Consider the following 25,654-nt stretch of genomic DNA (forward strand, 5'->3'; position numbering starts at 1 on the left):
TCAACCCCGTCTACAATCTGTATTCGTTAAGATAGAGGGAGATAATGCTTTCAATGGACCAAACATCAAGTATCTAGGTATCTCCTACGGAGGTAATTTGAGAGCTTCGAGGCTTCTCGTGTTTTACCAAGTTATTTCCAGCCTACGGGTAAGCTATGAAAAGCTGTTACCATTTAAGTTTGATTTTAGCAAACTAACTTTAGCTTGATTGCTCTCTGCAGATGCACTCTTGAGGGTCTACTATATATTCCGGTTATGGCACTGGCACAGACAAGCTTAGTAGTCATTCAGGTTTGTCTAGGTAACTTAAATTTCCACCATGCATTACTCTGTATATAGGAAACATATTTGTTTAGGACACATAGCCTACCACAGTAATTGTTGATCCCTGAATTAGAGGAATGGTTGATTGATAAGAACCAATTCCTGTCCTTCGACGTGCCGTTGACCTCCTTTAAGCTTGGATATTAATATTTGTAATTTACAGTAATATGTCCCTTTTGCAATATCATTAGATGGTAGCACACACTGACCGTATCTCAAACAGTAGGCTGTGCAAAAGTGTGGTTCAATTCAGCCTTCTAGGGCTTTAATGAGAGATTGAGATGGCTAGAGCAGGTCCTAAGGATGAAGGAGGACATATTGCCAAAGATTCCTGTTCGGCCAACCGTTCAGGTTTAATTGAAAAGCAGGTTGTCCTCGGTTGGGGTGGGAGGATGTCGTAAGGAAGAATTTAAGAGAAATGGGAACTTCCAGGGAGGGTATAAAGAGGGAGGCTTTGAATAGATTGAGATAGAGAAGGAGCGTGCACAGTTGTGTTGGCCTCAGACGGCTTAGAGCAGCAGTGAGTTGTCAGTAGCAGTAGCAGTAGTCGTAGCAATTCTTTCGTTTTATTTATTATTCAGGGCTTAGTTTTTTTCTTATATTTTGTAAGCAGATATACAATAAATTATTATAATATAAAAATTACAAGAAAATATAACTGTGTTTTAACGAACCCCTTTGTAACTGCGAAATGGTTATCTATCCTATTCTATCCAACGGCGTATTTGAGAAAACAATAAAGGACTTTTCCGCCCTGAGCCAAAACAGATTGCACAACACTTGTATGTTATACCGTAATAGCTTCAACCTTCAATTGTGGAAAGTAAGAATTTGACTCTAATACCCTTAAATCAATTGGCTACTGACAAGGTGTAGGTCAAGAACCTCTAAATTTTAGCATATTTCTTTTTACTGAAGTACCTTATTTATAGATTTAAAAAAATTGGAATGAAATAAAGAAATCTTTTTTATTTAGTTTTTAATAAAATAAGGACGATCACAGATACTATTTAATCAATTCTAAATTGAAAATCTTGAATAAAAGCAATAGCAAACAATCTTTATTCGGCCAATAAATTGTTTGGCCACCATACTTTGGGTGGTTGAAATAAATCCTTTCATTCTCCACAGCCAAAGTGAAAAAAACATAACATACAAAGTAAATCGGGTAAGCATTGGAAATTCAATGTAAGGCTTCGATTACAAGGTTCCTGGGTTTCTCAAAATGTTTCGCGTCATGAAAGTTGTGAGTTGGTTCCAGATCTGACGGGCCAGCATTACTTTCAAATCCTGTTCCGGACACTTTTTTTAAAGAAACTTCTTCAAGACGCAGGTGCTTGTCAAGTAATAGCGGATTGGTTGTTCACCTAACCTCACCCCCATTCCAACAACACACATATCCCACCATTCTGACGACACAAAAATACCACCATTCCAACGACACACATATCCCACCATTCCAACGACAAATATATCCCACCATACCAACGACAAACGTTCCCCCAATTTCGACGACAAACATATCCCATCATTCCGGTGACACACTTATCCCTCCATTACAAGAACACACAGATCCCGCCATTCTGACGACACACATATCCCGCCATTCCGACGACAACGACCAGGTGTTAATGTTATGTAAAGCTATGGTGCACCTGTATGTCACGCAATGGACTTTATTTACTGAAGCAAATGATTTCTTTGGATGTTACGTAATAAAACTTGGTAGAGTCCGAAAGTCAAGATGCAAGTGTTTGTTACGTAATAGGAGGTGTTTTCTTCAAGACATTTTCAAGACGTTTCACGACCTTTCAAGATGGTTTTAAGACATTTTTCTTCAAGACGTTTCAAGATATATCAAGACGTTTTTTAAGACATTTTTCTTCAAGGCATTTATTCAAGATGTTTCAAGGCATTTCAAGACGTTTTTCGAGATTTCAGTTTTCTCGACGTTTTTCTTCAAGATTTCTTCGGTTCTTACATAATAGGGAATAGTTTACCTGTATTAACGATAACGCATTCTCGCATGACTCGTTTCTTCAGGGCCTTTAGGGAATCCCCGCTTATAACTAAGGATGACAAACGCGTTGAGTGTTACGTAATGACAATGCACACGTGGGATGTTACATAATACTTTAAGAGATTTTTTCATCTGAATTTCGTTTTTCCTTCAAGACGTTTTTTTAAAAGCTTTTTTTAGAGATTTCATTTTATTTCAATGTGTTTTTTTTTCTTCAAGCTGCTTTTATTCTTCGATATTTCATTTTCTTTCACTGCACTTTGAGGAAGTTTGTAAAGAAAAGTGTCCGGATCCACATTTGAAGGGGGTACTGGCCAGTCGGATCTGAAACCCCCTCACTATTCATGGAGATCAAAATTTTGTTTCCGACTTTATTGAATATTCTTTAGAAAATTCAGGATAGTAGAATCAAGAAACTACTTGACACCAAAGTACGAAACAAAATTTATAGAAGCCAACACTTGAAAAGAAAAACACTGAAAAGAAATCTCAAGAATAAACTATGGGAGTTCAAATCTGTTACTGACAAGAAACTGGAGAATGAATTGCCAAAGCGGCAGACTTTATCTTATAAAGCTAACGTTTCTATGTATGCCTAAAGTGGTTGTAAAAAGTAGATAACAAACCTTGCAGAATTTTTTCTATGCTTCTTCTAACTCCATCCAGTTCCGCTTTAATATTACTATCTTGGTTCGTTCTCGGGGCTTTGTACTTGGTGACTAGAACATTTACAAAGTCCATCACAGTTGAGCCGACCTAAAACAAATAAAATATTAAAGATAAAGTTCAACCACAAGTATATAATTACGTATTTTTGGCGGCGGGATGAGGGGGGTGGGTGGGAGGAGGGAGAAATTTGGGAGGTAAGTGGAGTTCTTCCGACATGAGGAAGAATTTATTTGCTGACCAAGTGCCTCTGGATACGGGATTTTTCCTAATAAATCCCCCTTTATAAGGGTGGGCTCAACCTGATGAAACGGATAGAGCGCACCCCGAGGATTTCAGCATCTAGGTTTCACCTAGCTCTAATCAAATCCTGGGCCTAGGGTCGGTTGGGCTTTCAACCCTCCGCCAGAAACTGATTGCAATGAGTAGCACAACAACTACTTCGGGTAGAATAGAAATATATTTATTCACTATAATAGCCGGAGCCTGCATTAGCGTGTCATGACAAAAATAATTTATAACTTCAAAAACACTCACAGGAAAAAACCTCGGATGACCAGCCTTCTTTTATCTCAAGACCCTCGCCTATCCCTGGAATAAAAATTGACCATCGTCTAAATCTCCATTACAAAGAGTCAATGACAAAGAGCCTCGACAATTGTCAATTATAACTGTCAATTTGGCAATTATAATTGCGTAAGGGCAAGCTAGAACCTCAACAGGTTGACTCTAGTTCGGCATTGTGGAGTGACATGCATGAGAGGTGTAGCATAAGTGGGAGACAGTAAAAACGGTAATCAAGGGGTTAAAATTGACCTTGCACTTGATGCCCATTTAATTGGACAATCTGTCTTGGCTTTTTCTACAATTGGCCATGACTTTGACTTTTCCTACAACTATCCCCTTTTTTTAATTCACAGTTATAATTACAAATTCTGTGGAAAAGCTTATATAGCCTTTGTGAACTTTCATGCTGTTTTAGATTCAGTCCTGTTAATCTTTATGGCAAATAGTCCACTCCCTCGGACTGCCTACCAAATATTGTCTACCCTTGAGAAGCACGTCTTTTACCATAAAAACTGGTGAGCAACAAGGGTAGGCAGTGACCCCAGAATTGTTTAATTATGTCATAGACCACGTTGTGACTTTTACCGATCAATTGCCATTTGGCCTCCAATTTCGAATTCGAGTCTTGACTGACATCGACTTCGAAGATTGACTTGCGCTCGCTACCGAGTCCACGCAATAGCTGATAGATGCTCTGAATGTCCTGTAGAAAGAAGCTGGAAAAGCCGGGCTTAGAGTAAATTGGCAAAACTAAAATAATGGCAGTCAAACCGCCAGTCCAAATTAGCCTCCCCGAATTCATTACAGTTTGCAGAGCCCACACTGAGGTTGTTACTAACTTCACCTGTCTTGGCTCCCTGATATCGAATGATGGTTCTAAGGATGCAAAACTGGGAAGCCAAATCCCAAAATTCACCTTTGTCTTTGGAAGACTCAAAGCCATTAAAACATCGCCCCATACTTCTAGATGCACGAAGATGCACGTATTTCATTCGTGAGCTCAGTCCTGCTAAACATGGCTGAGACAAGGCCCCTCAAATTCAGCATCTTCAGCGCGATAGAAACCTCCCAGATGAAATAACTCTGTCAAATGAAAGGGCTCCGACATGACAATTTTGTGGATAATGAGAGACTCCTTGTCCTTACTCACCAAGTTCCATTCGCAAGTTAAATTGCCAAGCGAACTCTTAAATGATAGGTGTATCCCCTTCGGATGCCACCGACAGCCCCTCCTAGATTCTTGTATGACTTTAACCCCCAATCAAACTGTTGGTCGCACCCAAGGGGTAGGATAGACCAGATAGAAGGACAACCTACAGTTTCTCAACATGGCCGACATCGCTCCAGACGAGGCCCCCTTATTGCTGCAGAGCGGTCCATCTGAAGAAGCAACGTTGCTACGCTCTCTATGCCTCATATCATGCGTCAATAGCCTAAGTCAAATAAGTCAAGGAGGAGTTTCTGAATAAAATCAGACAGATTTTGCAGGAAATGTGGGAAATTAAAAGAAGAAATCATAAATTTTTGGACTCTCCTGTTGAGGGCTGAGTCTCCCCCTTCTCCCTCCTCTTTCTATATACCTTCAGTTGACCTACAAGAACATTACCTTATTTAAGTAGTGTCACAAATGCAAAACATCAATAATTAACGCGATAAGTCGTTGTAGCCAAGACACAATTTATTTAGCCAATTCAAAGCTATGGCTACTTTTCAACAGAGTCCTCTAAAAAATTTATACACTTGTCACGTCATTGTTCCAACCAATGTATGCCAGCAGCATCACATTCTTTGGGTTCATCTCGAAGCTACTTTTGTGTCTGATTTTTTATTTCTTCATTGGATCTAAGATGTTTTCTGCTTAGAGTCTCCTTGGGGATCCTAACAAATGAAATTCTGATGGACAACATAAGGGCAATAGGAGTGATTCAGAAGGATCTCTTACCCCAGTTTTTGAACAGTTTCTTGATTTAGCAATACCACATGTGGGTACGCATTGTCATGAAGAGAAATCGCACCTTTAGTAAAGAGTCCACGAAGTTTCTTTCAAATGACAGGACCTAAGTCAGGCTTGCAGTGTTCTGAAATTTACAGGAGCCAACATACTGAACATCAATGATGTATCAACAACGCAGTATTACAGTGCTATATTTAAAAAAGTAAGCCCGGCCATTCGAATAGAATATTGTGATATCTTGACTAAAAGTGTGACTTCTTTTCATGACAATACACGCCCACATGTGGCGTTGCTAAATCGAAAGAGACTTCAAAACTGGTTTAAACCGCTATAGTATAAGCTGTAATCTTTTATGCCACATTGATCTTTTATGTTTCCACTTATTTTCAGGTAGAGTGAACTTAGGTTAGTCCGACACAGGGGTAATTCTGAAACATTCGTCATATCTGGTTCAGTGATGACAGATGTCTGTGGTTCCATTTGCAATCTTCTTTTGGCTTGGGCAATTGAAAATAGTGTTCAGTATTTCCGCCATTTTCAATTCCCTTTGTAATAAAATAATTGTGAAATTTCGAGGAGGGCATTTTCGTTAACCATTAGGTTGGTAGCAATTTTTGAAGTAATAGTGCAGAAAATAGAAAGATGAAAAAATCATCCTAATAGCTGAAAAGTTAAAAGGATAGTTTAAGTATTTAATGTAATTTATGAGTATATTATCCTCAGACCAGTCAGGTGATAAAAGAGGGGTCGAACTTACCCCAGAAAAACCACCATTTAGGGTAATTCCTACGGGTTAGACTTACTCCATACGGGGTGAATTTCAACACCGGGATCAGATTTAACCCATATATACAAATTGCTCGTCTTTTATAATTCTACCCTAAATTTCAGTTTAAGTAAAAAAAAAACAGTAGAAGAGGTTGACTAAGAGATCTTAGAGACACCACAATGTTGGTACCGCTTGAACAAAACTTCGTTTTGTCATGATCCTGATAGCGTTAAAATCGCAGGGGCAAAAAGATCCCCAGCAACACAGAGAATTGGTGGCAATGGGTGTGATTAAAAACAAATGTTCTCGCATTCTCAGAGTATCAGGTGAGAAACTGCCTCCGTGGTAATCATCTCGGGCAAAAACATTTAGAGTTCATGGGTAACCATTAAAGACCGTCCAGATGCGGATTAAAGACCATGGCCGCAGACCTCTTCTATAACTGGTTTATAGATACTTTTCTGCCTCAGGTGAAAGGAAAGGCACTTCTAATTCTTGACGGCCTGGCATCCATTTCAGGGTCATTTCAGAAAAGAATGTTGCTATCCTTAAGTTGCTAGCCATGGCAATATACATCCCATGTCCTGCGTCTCATTGACAGGGGTATTTTGACCCCTGTGTTAAATTATGTGTTAAGAAGCTCGTGAACAGGCAACATACTCGTCCAAGTGACGTCTTACCAAAATAAGGACCAGTAAAAATTTTATGTCAGATTTAGGAGATTTACATTACCCTTCACTGATTCAAAATCATTTTAGACAACAGGAATTTGCGATTCAAATATTCCAGCATGTATCAACTTCAACGTGATTACAAGGTGAAGTTTGATCCAGCCTAGTTAAAACGATATGTTATACAAAGAAATCGGATAGCCAGAATTCAAAAAGATTTACAAACACAGTGAATACTGCAAGGGATCAGATTATCATTTTAGTGTTAGTTAGTCCAAAAAAGATTCATATACATGGGAAATCATTTGAAGAACTTCTCGTGAATTCAGCGTGCCACCCTTCTCATGACGCTTCAGAGTCAAGGACATCCAGTAGGCAGTGAATTATTCACTGCTGGAGTAATCACGTCTATAGAGACTTTAGGGGTTTTTGAATAACAAGAGAAAGAAAAAAAAGAAAAGCTCGAGAACAAAAAAGGGAAAGTAAAAGAGATAACGACGAAGGCAAAACTGGAAAAGAAAAAGAAAGATTATCTTTCCAGTGAAGACAGTGACGTCTCAATGGGTTCCTCAACTGACCAAATGGACACCTGTTATCCTATTAGCAGCGAGACTGAAGAAGTAAGGGGGAAAAGAAGCCAAATATACCGCTAAATGAATACTATACTGTAGCATTCGATACCAAACTCGATCAACAAGGCTGGTTCAGAAGAGTGCTTCATTTTGCTGACAAAAATCATGTTTGTGTAAATTAACTTCACTGCCTGAGCCTAGCCAACAATTCAAATGACTGGCCAAAAATAGATGGCATTGACGAGTCCTGTGGTGGCGCAGTGGGTTTGACTTTAGCTTGGTAATACGGGACCCAGAGATCGAATCATGCTGCAGGAATACACTGCAGGGCCGACGCAGGGACCTTAGTAGTCAAGAAGCGTCGTTAATCCGATACAATACAATAAATTGACGAAGTTTAAGAAGAATACTTTGTCGGACCACTGAAGCTTTCTGGAGCTGGTCCCTTCACTCTACCATCGTTACGAATTCGGTATGTCACCAGCCTGTGCAAAAAAGCACACTAGGGTCTTCAAGTGGTCAAAATTTTACTTTCTCGACTCCCTCAGACAATAATTAAAACTCATTTTATCAGTAAAAATTACATTTTTTCAAAAAAAGTACGTTTTTCCTCTGGTGCTAAATGAAATCACAAATTTTCCCCTGTTGTTTGAAGAATGGTGTTACCTTTTACATATTTACAACAAAATTTGAAAAATACAATTATCAGAGGCTTCTTCTACGCACGGGGTAACACCGACACTGTCAGAGTTAGCACATTGTAAGCAGAAAACCTGTGTTACACTGTCGCACATACAAACTAACGAGTTTTTGTTTTGTATGGTTTTTCCCTACATAGAGGTATCCTCTATCATGTCTTAAGGTGATATAATTTTTTCTCCGAATACATACGATATACCCGGGGAGAAAAATACAACTAATATGACCAGGCACGTACGCAGGAATTTTTTTCAGGGGGGGGGGGCAAAACCTTCGAAACAGCAGATATAAAGTAGCACTTTTTTATTTAGTAACTAAATTAATGCAAAAAGAACGTACATCAGAAAATACAGATTAACTTCAATCTGTAGTATTGTGGCGGATGGGGGAAAGCCTCAAAAGCACGTTTTAGGCTCAGGTTATGTTCAGAGCGATTTAGAACCAGTGATTAATCTATTATATCCCACTGAAGTGGAAATTTTAGGGTTAACAGTGGAATATGGGTGCTGTGGGGGGTAGTTCTTCTATTGCGAAAACGTCAATTTTAATGAAAAATTATAGTTTCCAAAATTAATCCATTGAAAGCTGTATATGCTGAAAAGGGGGGGGGGGGTTAAACACCCTAATATCAAGGATAATTCTATTTTGCTGTGGAAAGCAAACTCTCTTTACGAAAAAAAAACAACAGCACAATCGCTAATTACTTCAAAGAGGGTAATAAGTAAGACAGAAAATGAGTTAATAATTGGGCAATGACTTGACCGGATAATTGCTTGCTGTAAAATCCAAAAAAAAAGGCTTCACACCTGTATCTAGATTCTTAATAAATGTCCTACTTTTGCCAGAAATTCCAAGAAACCATGGGGAAATTAAACATTTCAGAAAATGTCGGGGGGTGGGGGGCGTTCCCGAAGCCCCCCCCTGCGTACGTGCCAGAATATGACCTAGCAGGAATATAAAATAAATATTTTGTTAGCAACTCTACAACAATTTTGGGACAAAACTAAGCTAAAAAAACGAAAAGAGATCGAACTTACCCAAGTTCATCCTATTAGGTATATCTTTTGGTATATTCGTGTATTATTATTCTCAAATTAAATATTCAATATATCCAAAATATTAAAATCAGCATTTGAGACTCATTCCTTCCTCTGATACAGCCTTTCTTTTCATCAAGCTAAAGATCAAAACTGCAGCAAACAAGCAAGGTATATAATCTTTTGTTAAAAACTTCGAGTGATATAAAACCATGATTAGCTGCTTGGACTTACTTAGAATTAGGTGTTCCCTCGCCTAGAGGCGCACAAGGCAGCAACAGTAGACCTCAGGTTCAGCCAATCTATTGCTAAGGACAAGTACTTATTCAGGGTAGTATTAAGACCTGTTGCTTCTTTCTCCAGGGACCAACCTAGTGTGTTGTGCTGTCTTCCCATCAACGAAGACCGGGTGAGGGTCCAACACCATATATCGTAAGGGAGGCATCCTTCACTCATGTGGACCATGTGCCCACACTATCTCTATATCCTTATACTGATTTCGTTCATCGCCAGTGGCTATTCAGTGCTTGTCTATCATGACATCACTCATTATGACATCACTTGCCTTCATCACTGTATGGTTTTAGTGGATTGAAACAATTTTACGTAGGCCGTTGTTTCAAAGTTAAGTGATCGTTTCTCTGCATTCTTTGAAAGTTTGGATGACTCCTATCCATACATAAGTAGAGAGAGTAGATTTATCCCAAATAGTCTGAGTTTCAGCCTCTGGGAGTGATTTCTGGATTCCCAAACGTTGCTCAGCTGATAAATTGCTCAGCTTTACGCAGCATGACTTGTCTGTAACAGATCGATATGAGTACCTTTGTATTGAATGCCTTTTGCAAGGATTGTTATAACTCATTTGAAATACTTGATATTTTATCTACTTATGTTTGTAGGCCAATAGAGCAGCTTTCGCTGCTAGTTCCTTCAGATTATATCGAACATCATCCTGACAGTGAGCAGCAAGAATGATATAGTCAGCAAACTCACAGCCTTGCATTTGACGCTCAGTGCTTAGTTTAATACCTCCTTTAAAATGGCAGGGTCAAATCACAATTTCAATAAGTGTTACCAACAACATCAACGATAGCAAACATCTTTGGCGAGCACCGGACTTCGACTTGAAACTGCTGTGACAGACAATTCTCTGTCTGTACTGCACACGCTTATGCAACATACAAGGTTTTAATTATATTCACAGTTTCCAGGGACATTCTAAAAGCTATGAGTGTTTCCCAAATACTCTCCCGGTTCACGGAGTCAAAAGCTTTCAAAAAGTCTATAAACAATAAAATAATCTCCACTTGGCATTCATCTGGTTCTTCCAATAGTACACGTAAGCAACCTCAGCAAGAGCGATTTGGACGAAAGCTATGTCGTTCTTCCTTTATGTAGAGTCCATTTGAGCATAGATTCTTCTAAGTCAGACTTGACTCAGGACTTTGCTTCCTACTGACTAAAGTGCGATGTCTCTCTAGCTAAAATATACTGTATTTCTTCTTTCTCAAATAGTTTCACAATAATGCCTTTATTTTATTCGGAAGGAAAACCTCGTTATCCAATATTTGACTTGGCAATTTAAATATTGCGACAGCAAGTGCTCTTTTTCCATATTTCAGTAGCTCTAGAGAGAAGCCATCATAAGAAGTTGCTTTTCCATTTTTAGCAACTGCAGGGCTGCAACGATTCCCACAAAGAGGATTGGGCCTGTATTGATTTGTAGTTCAAGGTTAAACATCTGTCTAGAATTGGATATTATAAATTTCAAACCTGTAAGCTTTTTCAGTGAATTTTAATCCCTGCGAAGCTAGTTAGATTTTGCAATACCTGGCAAAGGATTAAAGTTCGTGGCCTTGAGTAAAATTATTATTCAGCATTTCAGTAAGTGAGAGATAATCCTATGGTCATAATTATCAAATCATATAGACTCATTAATTACTTTTGGAAATTTTTACTAATAAGCGAGTAGAAGAGGGGAGGTTTTCTGTAGCAAGCGTCGTCTTACCTGCCGGGAGTGTGTCTCCCTTAAATTGCGAAGAATAGATAGCAGGAGCCTACGCTTCCCTCGCTTATTAGCATTTCGAGCTTCTGAAATTTAGCCAACTACCATTCAGCTTTCGTGCGGTTAAGACGTGTTTTGCCCATAGTTATGTTTTTTACTCGGAACTGGATTACAGACTTTTTGCATGAAAATGGACTCTGATTCGGATACGGACTGCTTTGTTTATGCCCCTGTTCAGAACTTTCTGCAGTATAATAATGAAAAAGGTGTCGAAGCTACAGTGATCTTAAAATTTGCTGTCGAATTCTTCGAGTCAAGATATATTGCCAAATCGAAGAAAATCCTGTGGGATTCGCTGCCTAAACTGACTGAGCCCTATCCAAGGCGCACGGGTTCAAACGCAGCTCTGAATCATTTGAAAGACATGTTTGAACTTTTTCAAAATAAGAGTACTTCTGAGGACATGCCTGTCTTTGTTATCCGTTCCCCAGCCGAAGTTCCCTGTATTCCGGCAGTTGCTTACTCCAGGATAGCTTCTAATCTTAACGGAATTCAAAAGAATCTTTCGCAAGTTAATGAGAAAATGTCAACTTACGATCTGAATTTCCTCAGCCTCCCGAGTAGAACTACTGCAAGTGATATAGGCAAAGCCACTGTTATTATCACGAATGTACCGCGTGATATCAATAAAGCATCTAAACGGAAGGAAATAATTGACTGTATTTCTGGTCACGAGTGCATTGATACTCGTGAGTTAAAAAAACTAGTTTTTTCCACTGAAAATAAGGAGCGAGATAAAAACTTAAAACGAACAGAAATTACTCCGTATATGAAATGGGTTGTCCCCTCCGCAATCCCTCGCTCTTTACGCCAAAGTTTTTAATTGATTTAAAAAATAGAACTGTGGCAAAGAGTCAAACTTTAGCGTAAAGAGCGAAGGATTGCGAAGGGGACAACCCAAAAATCTGCGCGCTCGGTTTTTCGTGATTGTGAAGCAAAAATGGTGGAGAAAAAGTTTTTTGGTATAATGAAAGACGTTGCACAAGATCTTGATTTTGCACCTCTTAAAACTTGCAGGGGTGTTCGAGACGCTATGAGAATCGGGAGCTCAAATTGTCTCAAAATTACAGTCGAAGACGAAATTTCTCTTTCCTCGGCCCTTAAATCTGGACTGAAGATAGGCTATGAACTATTCCGAGTGTATCAATATCGGCGAATTCCTAGGTGCTGCAGGAAATGTCAATCACCTGACCACCTTGCTGCAATATGTCCCAATCAAAATCACAAATGCTCACGGTGCTCTGGTCCCCATATGAACTCAGTGACTCACCTTGCAGTAACACCCCAAAGTGTGCAAATTGTAGTGGAGATCATGTTGCTTACAGTTTTCGTTGCTCCAAACTAAAGGCTCTTGCTAATTCCAAAGTTCAACGACCTTCTCGCTTGCAATCATGAATGAGTATAAAGTCTCAGTGTGCTCTTTCAACATCAATTGGACAAAGGATAAAGTGTTAAGGCTTGATGAGAAACTAGCTAATCATGATGTTGTTCTCTTACAGGAACACCTGCTCCCAAGTTGCAGGATAAACTTTCTAAGGCGAAGTTATCAATATGCTGTTTTCACCACGAATGCCCGCCAAACCCGAGGCAGGCCTTCTGGCGGTCTTGCCTGTATAATTAAGCGATCTTTGCCTAGCTATTTGTCTCCTAGCTGCTACCAATCCTCTAAACACGTATCTTGCAATCCAGCTTGCACACGTGATCCTAATCAACGCCTATTTGCCCCATGATAGAAGATTTGTTTCTTCCTTCTCCAGTTATGCGAATGCCTGCAACAAATTAAAGACTCCCATATCTGATATTGAACGTCTAGGATACAAGTGGGTGCTTATAGGTGACTTAAACTGTGACATCACCGTTTCCTCGACACAGAAGGAAGCGCTTTTCTCCAATTCTTACCTTCGCCTTAAGTCATTAGATAATTCTTATTTTGGTCATATCCCTGTTCGTTGCGGTGTAAGACAAGGGGGAGTTCTTTCTCTGCATTTTCTAATGCTTGTTTTGAATATGAATTATCCAGAATATCGACTAAGTGCCTACTAGGACCATTTGATATCACATATCTGGCTTATGCGGATCACCTTCTTCTGATTGGACAAACTGAGTCTGGTCTTGCCCGTTCAGTGAAGTCAGTTACTTCTGCTTTCCACGATATCAGCCTGTACCTAAATATTGACAAGTGCGAGTTTCTTGTTTTCAACGGTAATAATTGTTCAGAATCACTATGCTGCGGTGGTTTCAGTATTCCCCGCGTTAAATCATTTCGTTGGCTTGGTATAACAGTTTGCGATTCTATGAATGCTCTCCGGTCTCGTGCTGTCAAAGATATTAGTGATAAGCTGATGCTCGGTTACTCTAGGATTGTAGCAAATCGTGGACACTATAGGAGAAGAGCGCTAAGCGCTCGGCTTTACTCAAATTTTTGTGATCATTCTGTACTCTTCTGTTCTGGTATTAGGCCACTTCTGTTGACTGGTGATCTAAAACGTATCCGCATAAATTATTACCGGTAGTGCAAATTTCTTTTATATCTACCTCGTTCTTACCGGATTACGAAACTGGTTAAAAAGTATTGTGCGACAGATATTACTGGTGCTTTCGAAAAATTATCTACCAAGCTAGCTATTGAAGCGCTTTATAGGCTAGGATGTTTTCATCGCCTTATCCGTCTTTTTTCTGTATGTGATTAAATTTGTTTCTTGTTTTACTGTTGCTGTTTTTCTTTTGTATTTTACTCCATTTAACCTCTGTTTTGTGAAGTGGGTTATAAACAAATTATTATTATTGTTATTATTTTAGAGTGTCTAAGGAGGGACATTGGAGGGTTCAAGCACAGAACAGATTTTTCGTAAGAATGTATATGGTTTTAATGTCACCCTGGCAAGCTGCCTTTCCCGCCTCTGCTGCAAAATTTTCAGCATATGCCTCTGATCATTCCTTGCAGACGTTTACACTCATTTGTTAGCTCTTTTATATTGTTTTTTTCAACTATCACAGTATTCCCCGTCAACACCCGAATGGCTGGGTGACGATTTGTCAACGAAAATTTGCAGATTTTTTTGTTGCTGGATAAGCTGCCAAGTTGCATCGCTGACCCATTCTTCTTTTTACCGTCACTTATAACCAATGGGACCCTTAGTGCACTCTGACTGCGATCTCCGTAGAGTCTACGCTCTCACCAACGGAACCCTCGAAGCTCAAAGCAGAGAACCTATTGTCTAGTGTCAGATAATAACTTTGACGTAGTATTGTCAAACAATTCCTGGACATTAAACTTTTTTACTGTATCTGGATCATTCTTCACGGCCTTAAACTTTATTTCAAACATTAGTTACACATAACTAATGGTCTGACAAACAATCTGCTTCACGGTAGGCCCTAACGTCTTCAAGAGATCTTCATCTGTGCTTGCTGATGATATATTATCTATCAAGTTTTAGAAGGTAGGTAGTAGGCCTACTACCTACCTCAAGTTTAGTAGGCCTAGGTAGTCATAAAACGCGCACGTAAGATGCGATAATTGATTTGTCCCCAATCTAGAAGACATTTCTTTTCTGCCCCACTGAAAGCCGGCGTCACACCGGCTGTTTTTGTACGCTCTTTTCCAGAATATATAACGTGATAGTTTTCCAAATCAAGGGACCAAGACTCAAGAATTCGTGACTCAGATACTAGAGCCACGTTTATCCGAAATTTTTCAAGGGTTTTCATCACAATGGAACCTTTTGGACTTAAAATAAAAACAAAAAAAATCAAGCCACAGTATACATTTACACAGTACACATAAAATAATTAGCGTGGGAGGGGCCTAGGTGCCCTCCAATTTTTTTGGTCACTTAAAAAGAGCACTAGAACTTTTCATTTCCGTTAGAATGAGCCCTCTCGCAACATTCTAGAACCACTGGGTCGATACGATCACCCCTGGAAAAACAAAAACAAAAAACAAACAAACAAATAAACACGCATCCATGATCTGCCTTTTAGGCAAAAAAATCCAAAATTCCACATTTTTGTAGATAGGACCTTGAAACTTCTACAATAGGGTTCTCTGTTACGCCGAATCTGACGGCGTGATTTTCGTTAAGATACTATGACTTTTCTGGGGTGTTTTCCCCTATTTTCTAAAATAAGGCAAATTTTCTCAGGCTCGTAACGTTTGATGGGTAAGGTTAAACTTGATGAAACTTTTATATTTAAAATTAGCATTAAAATGTGTTTCTTTTGATGCAGTTACTGGTATCAAAATTCCATTTTTAAGAGTTTTGGTTACTATTGAGCCGGGTCGCTCCTTACTACAGTTCGTTACCACGAACTGTTTGATAGGGCCGATTGATCTTTGTGAAGGTGGAGGGAGTGTGCTAGAATCCTCAATAAGCGCTTTTTTCCCAAATTTTTCAAATTCTCTGTGACCCTTCAGATAAATACCGAATGAAGTTCGATAGGAAGTGCAGAAATCACTCTTTCGTCCCCTCTCAATTCCCAGGAATATTTCTGGATTATACCTGTAATAAGGGAGCTACGGGATGATAGCCCCTCTCCTATTACAGACAATTTTTCCTGTCTAAGATCAAACGATTATATTCATATCAAAGCGATAAAAAGGTTGGAAAGGTGGTGGGAGTCAGAAACTTTGTCTTCACCAATGTTTAAAGAGGAATATTTCACATTTTCCTGTTTGTAATTGTTTGAAGTCTACTTGTTTACCAAAAGGAAAACCAACCAACCCACCTAACCCACCAGCCGGCGTCCATGGGGAATATCCCTACAAAAAAAGAGTTGTTGCAAATATTCGCCTTGAAAATCGCAGACATGTTGACCATGTATTTAATGTTGAGGCAACCCTAGGCATGCTATTAAAAACAAGAGCTAAGAGCTCATATGGCACTTGTGACGAGGCAAGAAGAGCTAAGAGCCAAGGGCTCATATGGTATGAGCTCTAACAAAATTCTCAGAATCATTGATTTAAAAGCAAAATCAGAGGCTTAGTGCCGGTCAGGACTTAAAATAAGAGCTCTGAGTCACGATGTCCTTCTAAATATCAAAATTCATTAAGATCTGATCACCTATTCGTATGACAAAAATATCCCAATTTTTACGTTTTCCAAGAATTCCGGTTTCCCCTTCCAACTCCTCCCAATGTCGCAGGATCTGGTCGGAATTTAAAATTAGAGCTTTAAAGCACAAGATCCTTCTAAATGTCAAATTTCATTAAGATCTGGTCACCCTTTCGTAAGTTACAAATACCTCATTTTTCCAAATTACCCATCCCCCCCCCCCGACTTTAATAAAGAGAGCAGATTCGGTCCGGTTATGTCAGTCACGTATCTTTGACAGGTTTTTATTCTTCCCATCCAGTTTCATCTTGATCTCTCCGCTTTAAGTATTTTCTAAGATTTCCGGTCCCCCCCCCCAACTGCCCCTCCCCCAATGACGCTGGATCCGGTTGAAATTTAAAATAAGAGATCTGAGTTACGAGGTCCTTCTAAATATGAAGTTTCATGAAGATCCGATCACTCCTTCGTAAGTTAAAAATACGTCATTTTTTCTAATTTTTCAGAATTGACCCCCCCCCCCCCAATAGAGCGGATCCGTTCAAATTAAGTAAACCACGTGTCTAAGACTTCTGCTCATTTTTCCCACCAAGTTTCATCCCGATTCTCCAATCTAAGCGTTTTCCATGATTTTAGGTTCCCCCCCCCACCAATGTCACCAGATCCGGTCACGATTTAAATAAGAGCTTTATAGACACGATATCCTTCTAAATATAAAATTTCATTGAGATCCGATCACCCTTTCGTAAGTTAAAAATACCTAATTTTTTTCTGATTTTTCAAAATTAACCCCCCACCCCAAACTACCCCAAAGAGAGCGGATCCGTTCCGGTTATGTCAATCATGTATTTAGGACTTATGCTTATTTTCCCCACCAAGTTTCATCCCGATCCCTCCACTCTAAGTGTTTTCCAAGATTTTAGGTTCCCCCCTCCCAACTCCCCCCCCATTGTCACCAGATTTGGTCGGGACTTAAAATAACAGCTCTGAGACACGATATCCTTCCAAACATCAAATTTCATTAAGAACTGATCAACCTTTCGTAAGTAAAAAATACTTCATATTTTCTATTTTTTCCGAATTAACGGGCCCCCCACTTTCCCCCCCCCCCAGATGGTCAAATCAGGAAAACAGCTATTTCTAATTTAATCTAATCCTAATACACCTGTCAAATTTCATCGTCCTAGCTTACCTGGAAGTGCCTAAAGTAGCAAACCCGGGACCGACAGACAGACCGACAGAATTTGCGATTGCTATGTGTCACTTGGTTAATGCCAAGTGCCATAAAAAAAAAAAAAAAAAAAAAAAAAAAAAAAAAAAAAAAAAAAAAAAAAAAAAAAAACTCGCTCTACATATAGGCTTGATAAAATTATATAAAGTAGTGCACAAGCCCGCTGTTTCATTTTCCTAACCTAAACCCTTTCTGAGATAGCAAGAAGTCAATTAACTAGAATTTTACCTTACTTTATTGTAGAAATTTATTATGAACACTCTAATATAGAAAAAAAGTTATCCCTATCTAGTTGAGATAAAAATTCTATTCAAATACAATTATTTCCAAGTGTTCCCTACTCTCACGTTTAAAAATCTTAGCTGTTTTCACCCGTCACTAAATTTTTTTTTCTGAAATATATCTTTTAATTGGAGTGTGTTATCTAGACTGAGTCATACTAATCCTATCAGGGATCTTATGTTTCTTTTCATTTTTTGAATACAGAGTGAAAAATCAATTTTATTTTTTGATCAGCAGAACTTATAAAAAACATCAGATTCGCACTTCGGCAACTAGCTGATTTCAAAGGCCTAGATATATTGAGTGAATCGGGCAAAATCGTCACGTACAGCAGACACATCATGTTTAGTCACAGAAATTGGTAGCATCTGGTAAATTAAGCCTCGTCTTGATTGACATCATTCACCCTGCCAGCTGCACTTTTTTGGGGTGGATCATTTTATGGTTCAAACGTACTTCACAATCACAGCAACATTACAATAACAGATTTGCAGAAGTATAGTTTTAAAAAATCATCAGACCTAATGCATTCAAGCGGGTGACATTTCACAACTACACTAGCATGTCCAATTGAAAGAGAAAAGAACATGTGGTAACCAGAAGGTGGAAATGAATTTTGAAGTTAAATAGACCAAAAAATATATTAAAATAAACTTACTTTTTGCTCAATAAGAAAAACATGAAACTGGGAATATTCGGCAAGCTTATGAAGGAATTTGAGGACGCCATATGCAACGCGGACATTTTTTGATCCACTTTCACATAGTAGACGCAGCAGTGCACTTAAAAGCGTATCTAGAAAGCATATAGTGGTTGATTTAGAGCTAAATAAAGAGAACCAAATTAAATTTAAGAACAAAATAACTAAACTGAAAATTAGCTTATTTTGCAACCGAACATGTCGCATAACTTGGCTAACGCGAACAAAAGAGCAAAGTCATCATTTAGATAAACCAAGGGCCAATGTACTGCATGTTTCAGTGCCTATGACAAAAAAGCGAAAACCTCTTTCCGCAAAAAACAGCGTTAAACCCTTTCGTTCTAGAAATGATGATGTCAACTTTTTTGAAAAGCAGGATTAAAAAAAACCAAAACGTAAATATAACGAAAAATGAAAATATAAGGAAATAACGGATATATAGAACGAGTATATATGAAATACATAACGAAGAAATAGAGAAATCAGTAAAAAAGCATATAACCGTACTACATTTAAAAATATTAAACTTTCGCGAAGAATTTTTACCGTTCGAAATGCCCTTATTCTGCACTCTGGAATTTAGTGTACGCTCTGTATATTTTACTTCCGAGATGTCATTCATTAATCTATGCTCTCGAATCATCAAAACTTTCGTAATCTATCTTCAATTAATCCTGCGGTTCTTGGAGTGTCTTTCTCAGTTGAAGCAGAAGTAAAGTTGAAAATATCGCTTTGCAAAACTAAGATCCCTTTAAAGTACGTTACTGTACCTCGGTAATTTATTACATGATTTTAAACAAACAAAATAATCATAAAATGTTCTAGCTTTTTCAATTTAATAAACTAAAAATTATTACAACTTTAAGGAAAATATATCAGTATATGTACACTAAACTGACAATCCAGAGCCCTTTTTTTCAGTAAAGTGCAAATTATGTTCTGGTCTTGAGAAGGTATGGTGGTTGTCAAAGTCATAATTTCCAGACCTTAGAACTATGCTGAACAAAATGGCTATCTCAAAATTTTCACCTTTTGTACTTTCATAAATGAAAACTTATCAAAATCTTACCGAAAAATGTCAGTATATGTCAATTTAACTGACAATCTACGGTGATTCGTTTGTTTTTTCCAGGAAAGCATAAATTGTGTTCTGGTCTTAAGAAGGCATAGGGGTTAATGGCCCTACTTATGTTATTTTTTGCTCGTTTTGAGATTTACTCCGCGATTTATTGTAATTTATATTCATTTTCAGTTTCATTTATCTATTGACAGTGATTTCTGGTAGTTTTACGCTTCGAAGATTATTTGTCTTTATTTTTGCTCATTCTTGGCTTAATGGAGCTCTTTGCTTTTCTTTGAAAAAATAAAACCTTGGTGCGAAGAACGAAGGATAAGGAACGAGCAGTCTCCTCACATGCTGAATAAATTCTGTTCGTTTGAAGTTTTATTGTTGCTCCTTACTTTAAAAAAAACTTGTTTTTTATTTAATTTCTGACTGATTTTCAAATTAGGTCAGAGCATTCCCCATCTTCCCGTGTAAAATTTCCCCAGGAAAATTCCCCGGTAACCCTTCCCACAAAAAACTCCCAACCGAAAAATTTCCATATATTTCCTAATATAAAATGCTATATGTAAACAATGGGCAATTTCCACAACTTACAGCTCTATCTACAAGGGCCTTAGGGGCCATGTCATCCCCAGGGGAATAGTTATTTGACCTTTCAGTTATGCTAAACCAAATTACTATCTCAAAAATTTGATCGGATGTTTTCGGGAGAAAAGGGGGTGAAGTGGGAGGGGGGCGTTAGCTAAATGCCCTTCAACCTTTTTGGTGACTTAAAAAGGGCACAAGGACTTTTAATCTCCGTTTTAATGAATCTTCTCCAGATTTTCTAGGACAATTGCTTCGATTCAATCGATACAATAAATAATAAAAAATCACATTTTGTAGATAGGAACTTGAAACCTCGACAGCAGGGTTTTATAAAGTGCTTAAGCGGATGGTGTGATTTTCGTTAAGATGTGTTTTGGGGTTGGGGGAGGGGTGTTTCTCCTTTTCCGAAAACCAGACAAATTTTCTCAGGCTCTTAGCTTTTGATGGGTAACATTAAACTTATTTGGAACTAGTATAGAAAGCCATTCTTCTGATGTATTCATTGTTATCCAAATTCCTCTTTGAGAGTTTCAGTTACTACTGGGCTGAGTTATTGCTTACTTACATTTCGTTATCATGAACAGTTTGATTTTATGGTGCCATACAGTACAACTTCTCCTAAATAGCAGTAGTACTACATAGACTAAAACTATACTCAAAGCGAAAACTGTAATAATCACAAAAATTTTATATTTGTCTCACAATACGTTTCAAATTGTCAAAATTGTGTTTCAAATTTTCAGATTCTACTCCCCCAGAATCGAGCGTTAGCTGATTCACCTTCTCTTGGAATAATTCATGCAGGAGTCATCGAAACCAATTATCAAACTGTTTGACTATACAAATAAAACTCATCTTTGATGTGTCGAGCAACAAATAGCCGATTTTGCAACGGAGACCGAATTTGCAAAGAAGACTAATTTTGCAAGGAAGACCTATTGCAAGTCAAAAAAGATCACATGCTAAAATATCTTTCCAAAGCTACTCAAACTGTTAATTTTGTTTGAAAAGGAATTCAAATATAGCCAAGAATATTTAACTTTTAAAATTTTCCATTATTGGTATAACAAAAAAAAACGTTTGCTGTAGAAAATTTTGATTTAATTTTCCATGCTATGAGTTTTCTTCTGTATTACTGACATTCTTTGCAATTAAATGAAGACAACAATATATAGGCTTTCATTATTTCACATAAGACTTTCACAGAACTGATAAACTATTTGAATTATCCTTACTCTATGCTCATCTTCTTTAGTTCTGCCCTAGGATGGATGATAGACTATCTATCAACAAGTAAAATGAATCATCTTTATACAATTCTGAAAAAGCTATGCCATCTTTGCCTCAAAGAGAGACCATCTGTCTTAGATTTACTCTATTTAGCCATGAATCTCAAGTTTTTATTCACTTCCACCAGGTTGATTTTAATTAAAAAATCAACAGACTCGGTCATATTTTTTGTGAGGCTTATTATTTGATAAAGGGTCAGTTAGGAAATACATAAAAGCCCAGGAAAGCGGAAAATGAAGTCGTTATTTTAAAGCTTATTGTTTGATATACTATCATTTTAAAAAATGCATAAAGCTATCCGTGGTTTGAAAAGTAATTGACCCTGTCAGTTTATGAGATTCCCCCCCCCCCGGCCTCAGCTCAGACGAGACGACCCGCTTGACTTGAAAACTCATTTGGAAAACACCTAGTACATCTTCCTCAATATTTCGAAGGTCATTACTGTAGAACCTTTGGCTGAGATTCAAAAACAACTACTTTTACCTCCATGAAGAAAAGAATTTTGAAGTCACTCATTTCCTTTTCCCAAAACTGTGTGATTGGAACAAGATCCCCAAAGGAAATAACAAAGACATTGACTTTTACATTTCGAAGGTCGTTGCTGTAGCTTCTAGCAACCTCATCTTAATTGGAGGACTTTTCTGCTTATTTTTTATACTTTTGTTTTAAAACTATAGTAAAACACCCAATGCTTTGACTATTCTACTTTTTACATCCTGACTACATGTACCATCCTTACTTGATCCAAACTAGGTAAGTGAAGCTATCTACCCGGTGAGCCTTCTCTTTACCTAAAATCCCCTCATCATTCTGATTTGTTCCTACCTTAAGTGACTTAGCCTGATTGTTAAATCGTCACAATGAGTACATTAGAACTCTCCCAATGACAGATTCTTAACAGCGAGTCCAAATCTCAGATTTTATTCGAACTTCCAGCAAAAGATTTATCTTTGGGTTATAGGAAATATTCCAAGTTCTACAAAAAACTTGAAATACAAACAACAAGTAGAAAAACAGGTAGTTTTTATTTCTTAAAATAATGGAATCTTTACCTTAAATGAATATTTCGACCCTATACTACGACCTTTGGATATACGGTAGAAATATTTGTTTAAAGTAAAGGTTCTACAGTCTTCAGAAAAAAAAGACCTGTTGTTCCTACATATTGTTTGTATTTATGATGGACATGCAGTGTGGTCTTCGTCACTATTTACAGACAAATTTTTATTTAAGCACCTTCCTTTGTGTTGTTAAGATTCTAGAATCTAGTAATTGTCATAAGAAGTAGAACTTTGGGGCATTTTCCCTCACAGAGCTCAAATCCGGTAGAAACACGCGATGACGCTCAACGAGGATATTTACTGTTAATTTTCCATCGGGTTTGGTCGAAGCACCTTTTTGGTAGATGGCGTGGCAACAGGAATTTAGAAACGTATTTCCCCAAAGAAGTTCTATTGGGTATGCCCCTATAATGAGCATAGCTAAGACTATTTCCTACTACCCACCACGTTTAGCTGTCTCCTGTGTTTACTCTGACAAAAACAGTTTAAGTGCCCCTTTCTTCTTTAGATGTCAGATTAGGCATGAATTTCCGAGAAACACAGCTAGAGAAATTACTCTTACTTTCCAGAATATTTGGCTGCGATTCGACAGCAACTGCTTATAAATGTCACGAAGAAAAGAATTTTGAAACCGTTCATTTCCTTTCCCCAAAACTCTACGATTGGTATAAGATCCCCAAAGGAAAGGACAATGACTTTTACTTCTCATGATTTGTGGTAGAGATAAAACCCATAGGGAGGGAAGGGGTGTATTTCATAGTGACATCAATTCAAAAACTCCCCCCCCCACCTCCATAAAGGTCGGATTATGTATGGACCCCCCTAAAAGAAAAATTCGGATATTAACTTTTAATTTATTTAAAGTTGGCCAAGATATGACGGCTCTTTCTGGTTACTTCGAAAGAGGAAAGGTTCTAGACCCCCCCCCCCCCGCCTTCTCAACATAAAAAAACAAATATAATAGGATACTTGCTGGACAAACAAAAAAGAAGTGAAAAGGCACACAAAGAACTCGAATAATACCGTATATGTGCAAATGACTTATCATTATTATAAACGTAAAATATAAAAGTACATAAAGTATATTACAAACGTATTTCGTATAAATGTTTAAATGTATAAATGTATAAATGTTTTCTGCATATTGAATTACCAGCGCCAGTACTTCCGAGGCAATTGCTAATCTTTTGCTCTGAAAACAAATGTGCGATTCTATACATCCATACTTGGTCAAGCGAGCATTCTTCATTTCGCAGTAGTCACTAAAATAGAGACAAGTTCCATAGCAGTTTTGGTAAGTCTAGTCTATTTTGTCTTACGGCTGGGGGATCCAGTTAAAGGGGGAAGGAATAAGGAGAGTTTAGTGTGTTGGGAGTAGGGATCAAAATATTTGTTCTCCGGTCCTCAAAAGAGTATACACTACGGTTTTCCTTTTTATGCTGTCCTCTGACAAGCGGACTCTAGGGTAATATTCAATGCACTGTAGACAATGATTGCTATTACTTCAGATTAAAACTATACAAAAAACTAATCATACCATTTTTCACCAGAATATCGAGGTTGTCTTCAATCATAGCCAGGCTAACAACAGCAGCAACTCCCTTGGCAACGCCATCTCCTGTTTCGTAAAGCATTTCCACATATAAGTCAAGTTGGTCGATCGAAAATTCAGTTTCTTTAGAGCTTGAAGTGGATCTTGATGATTTATTCATTTCTACTGTAGAGCTGAATGCGGAAAAACTCATGCGTGAATCACTTCGTGATGCGCCTTAAAAGTATAATAGTTTAGAATCGAAGTGAAAGCTGAAACTTTCCTATTGCAGTTGTCCTGCAATCTTCCTATACAGGAATAGTTCCTATTCCTAGACAAGAGGAAAAAGAAAAAGTTTGTGATACCTTGGATGTGAAGGAAAATTTCTTTGTGAGGAAGAATTAGTGACAATACTAAAAGGACTGAAAAATAATAAGGCTCCAGGTGCTGATAGAGTGGTAAATGAGTTTCTTAAATATGGTGGCTCTGAGGTTAGAAATCAGTTACGAAAGATTATGAATATGACTTTGAAAAAGGTGAAGTACATAGCAATTTTAGGAAAACCTTAATTAAATCACTGTATAAGAAAGGTCATGAAAGTGAGTGTGGTAATTATAGAGGCATTAGTCTCGTCTCTAGGTAGCAAATTACTAGGTAACATAATACTTTTTAGACTAAGAGAGGCTGTAGACAAAGTTTTAAGAGAAGAACAGTGGAGTTTTGGAAAAGGTAGAGGATGTGTCGACCAAATTTTCACTCTTAGGTTAATAATTGAGAAGTGTCTGAGTCATCAAACACCTTTGGTCCTCAGTTTTATAGATTATGAGCAAGCGTTCGATTTTGTTGACAGAAGAGCTTTAGCAGAAGAGCTTATCCTTGTATGGTATACCAGACAAACACATTAAATTGATTAGGGCTATGTACGAGAATAACACTGTTTTGATTAAGGTAGGGAATGAGGTTAGCAGCTGGTTTCCTATTAAATCAGGAGTTAAGCAGGGTTGTGTTCTATCCCTCTTTATATGGACCATTTTGATGGATTTGGCTTCAGGAGCAGAGGGAAGGCAATGGGAGACCGCAGAATCAAATGGGGAGGAAATCCTCTCGTGGACTTAGATTAGGCTTATGATCCAAGTTCCTAGATGAAAGTGTGAGCAAAATGAATGAACTTTTAGAAGTTTGGCGAGTTCAGGGTGCTAGAATAAATTTGAAAATTAATTTTAAGAAGTCACTAATGCTAGGAATAAGTAAATATGAAAAGATGACGTTGGATAACGAAAAGATTGATCAGGTGGACAGCTTCACTTAACTTGGCAGTATTATTAGCAAAGACGATGGGAGCAGTGAAGATGTTAAAAACAGAATAGCCATGGCTCAGGGTGTTTTTTCACAGTTAAAAAAATTGGAAGAATAGGAAGATGTGTCTACAAACCAAGCTTAGAATATCAGAAGCTATAGTAATGACAGTGGTCAAATATGGCTCTGAAGCATGGGCGCTCCGAAAAGCAGA

General features: G+C 38.0%; 2 protein-coding genes across 5 annotated transcripts in view; both read right to left on the bottom strand.

The window, feature by feature from the left end:
• Positions 1-25,654, bottom strand: part of LOC136037695 (uncharacterized) — a gene marked incomplete in the record, with an annotated part of 547,833 nt that overhangs the window by 202,536 nt on the left and 319,643 nt on the right.
• Positions 1-25,654, bottom strand: part of LOC136037687 (kinesin-associated protein 3-like) — a 107,928-nt gene that overhangs the window by 49,461 nt on the left and 32,813 nt on the right. For all 4 annotated transcript variants that reach the window (XM_065720440.1, XM_065720439.1, XM_065720441.1 and 1 more), the window contains exons 4-6: positions 24,151-24,381; positions 18,567-18,703; positions 2,971-3,100 (exon numbers count right to left, since the gene is read on the bottom strand). In XM_065720440.1, coding sequence (XP_065576512.1) covers positions 2,971-3,100; positions 18,567-18,703; positions 24,151-24,381 — 498 coding nt within the window. The remainder of the gene's footprint in view (positions 1-2,970; positions 3,101-18,566; positions 18,704-24,150; positions 24,382-25,654) is intronic.

The sequence above is a fragment of the Artemia franciscana genome, chromosome 17 (assembly GCF_032884065.1).
Source record: "Artemia franciscana chromosome 17, ASM3288406v1, whole genome shotgun sequence".
In the NCBI taxonomy this organism is placed as follows: domain Eukaryota; kingdom Metazoa; phylum Arthropoda; class Branchiopoda; order Anostraca; family Artemiidae; genus Artemia; species Artemia franciscana.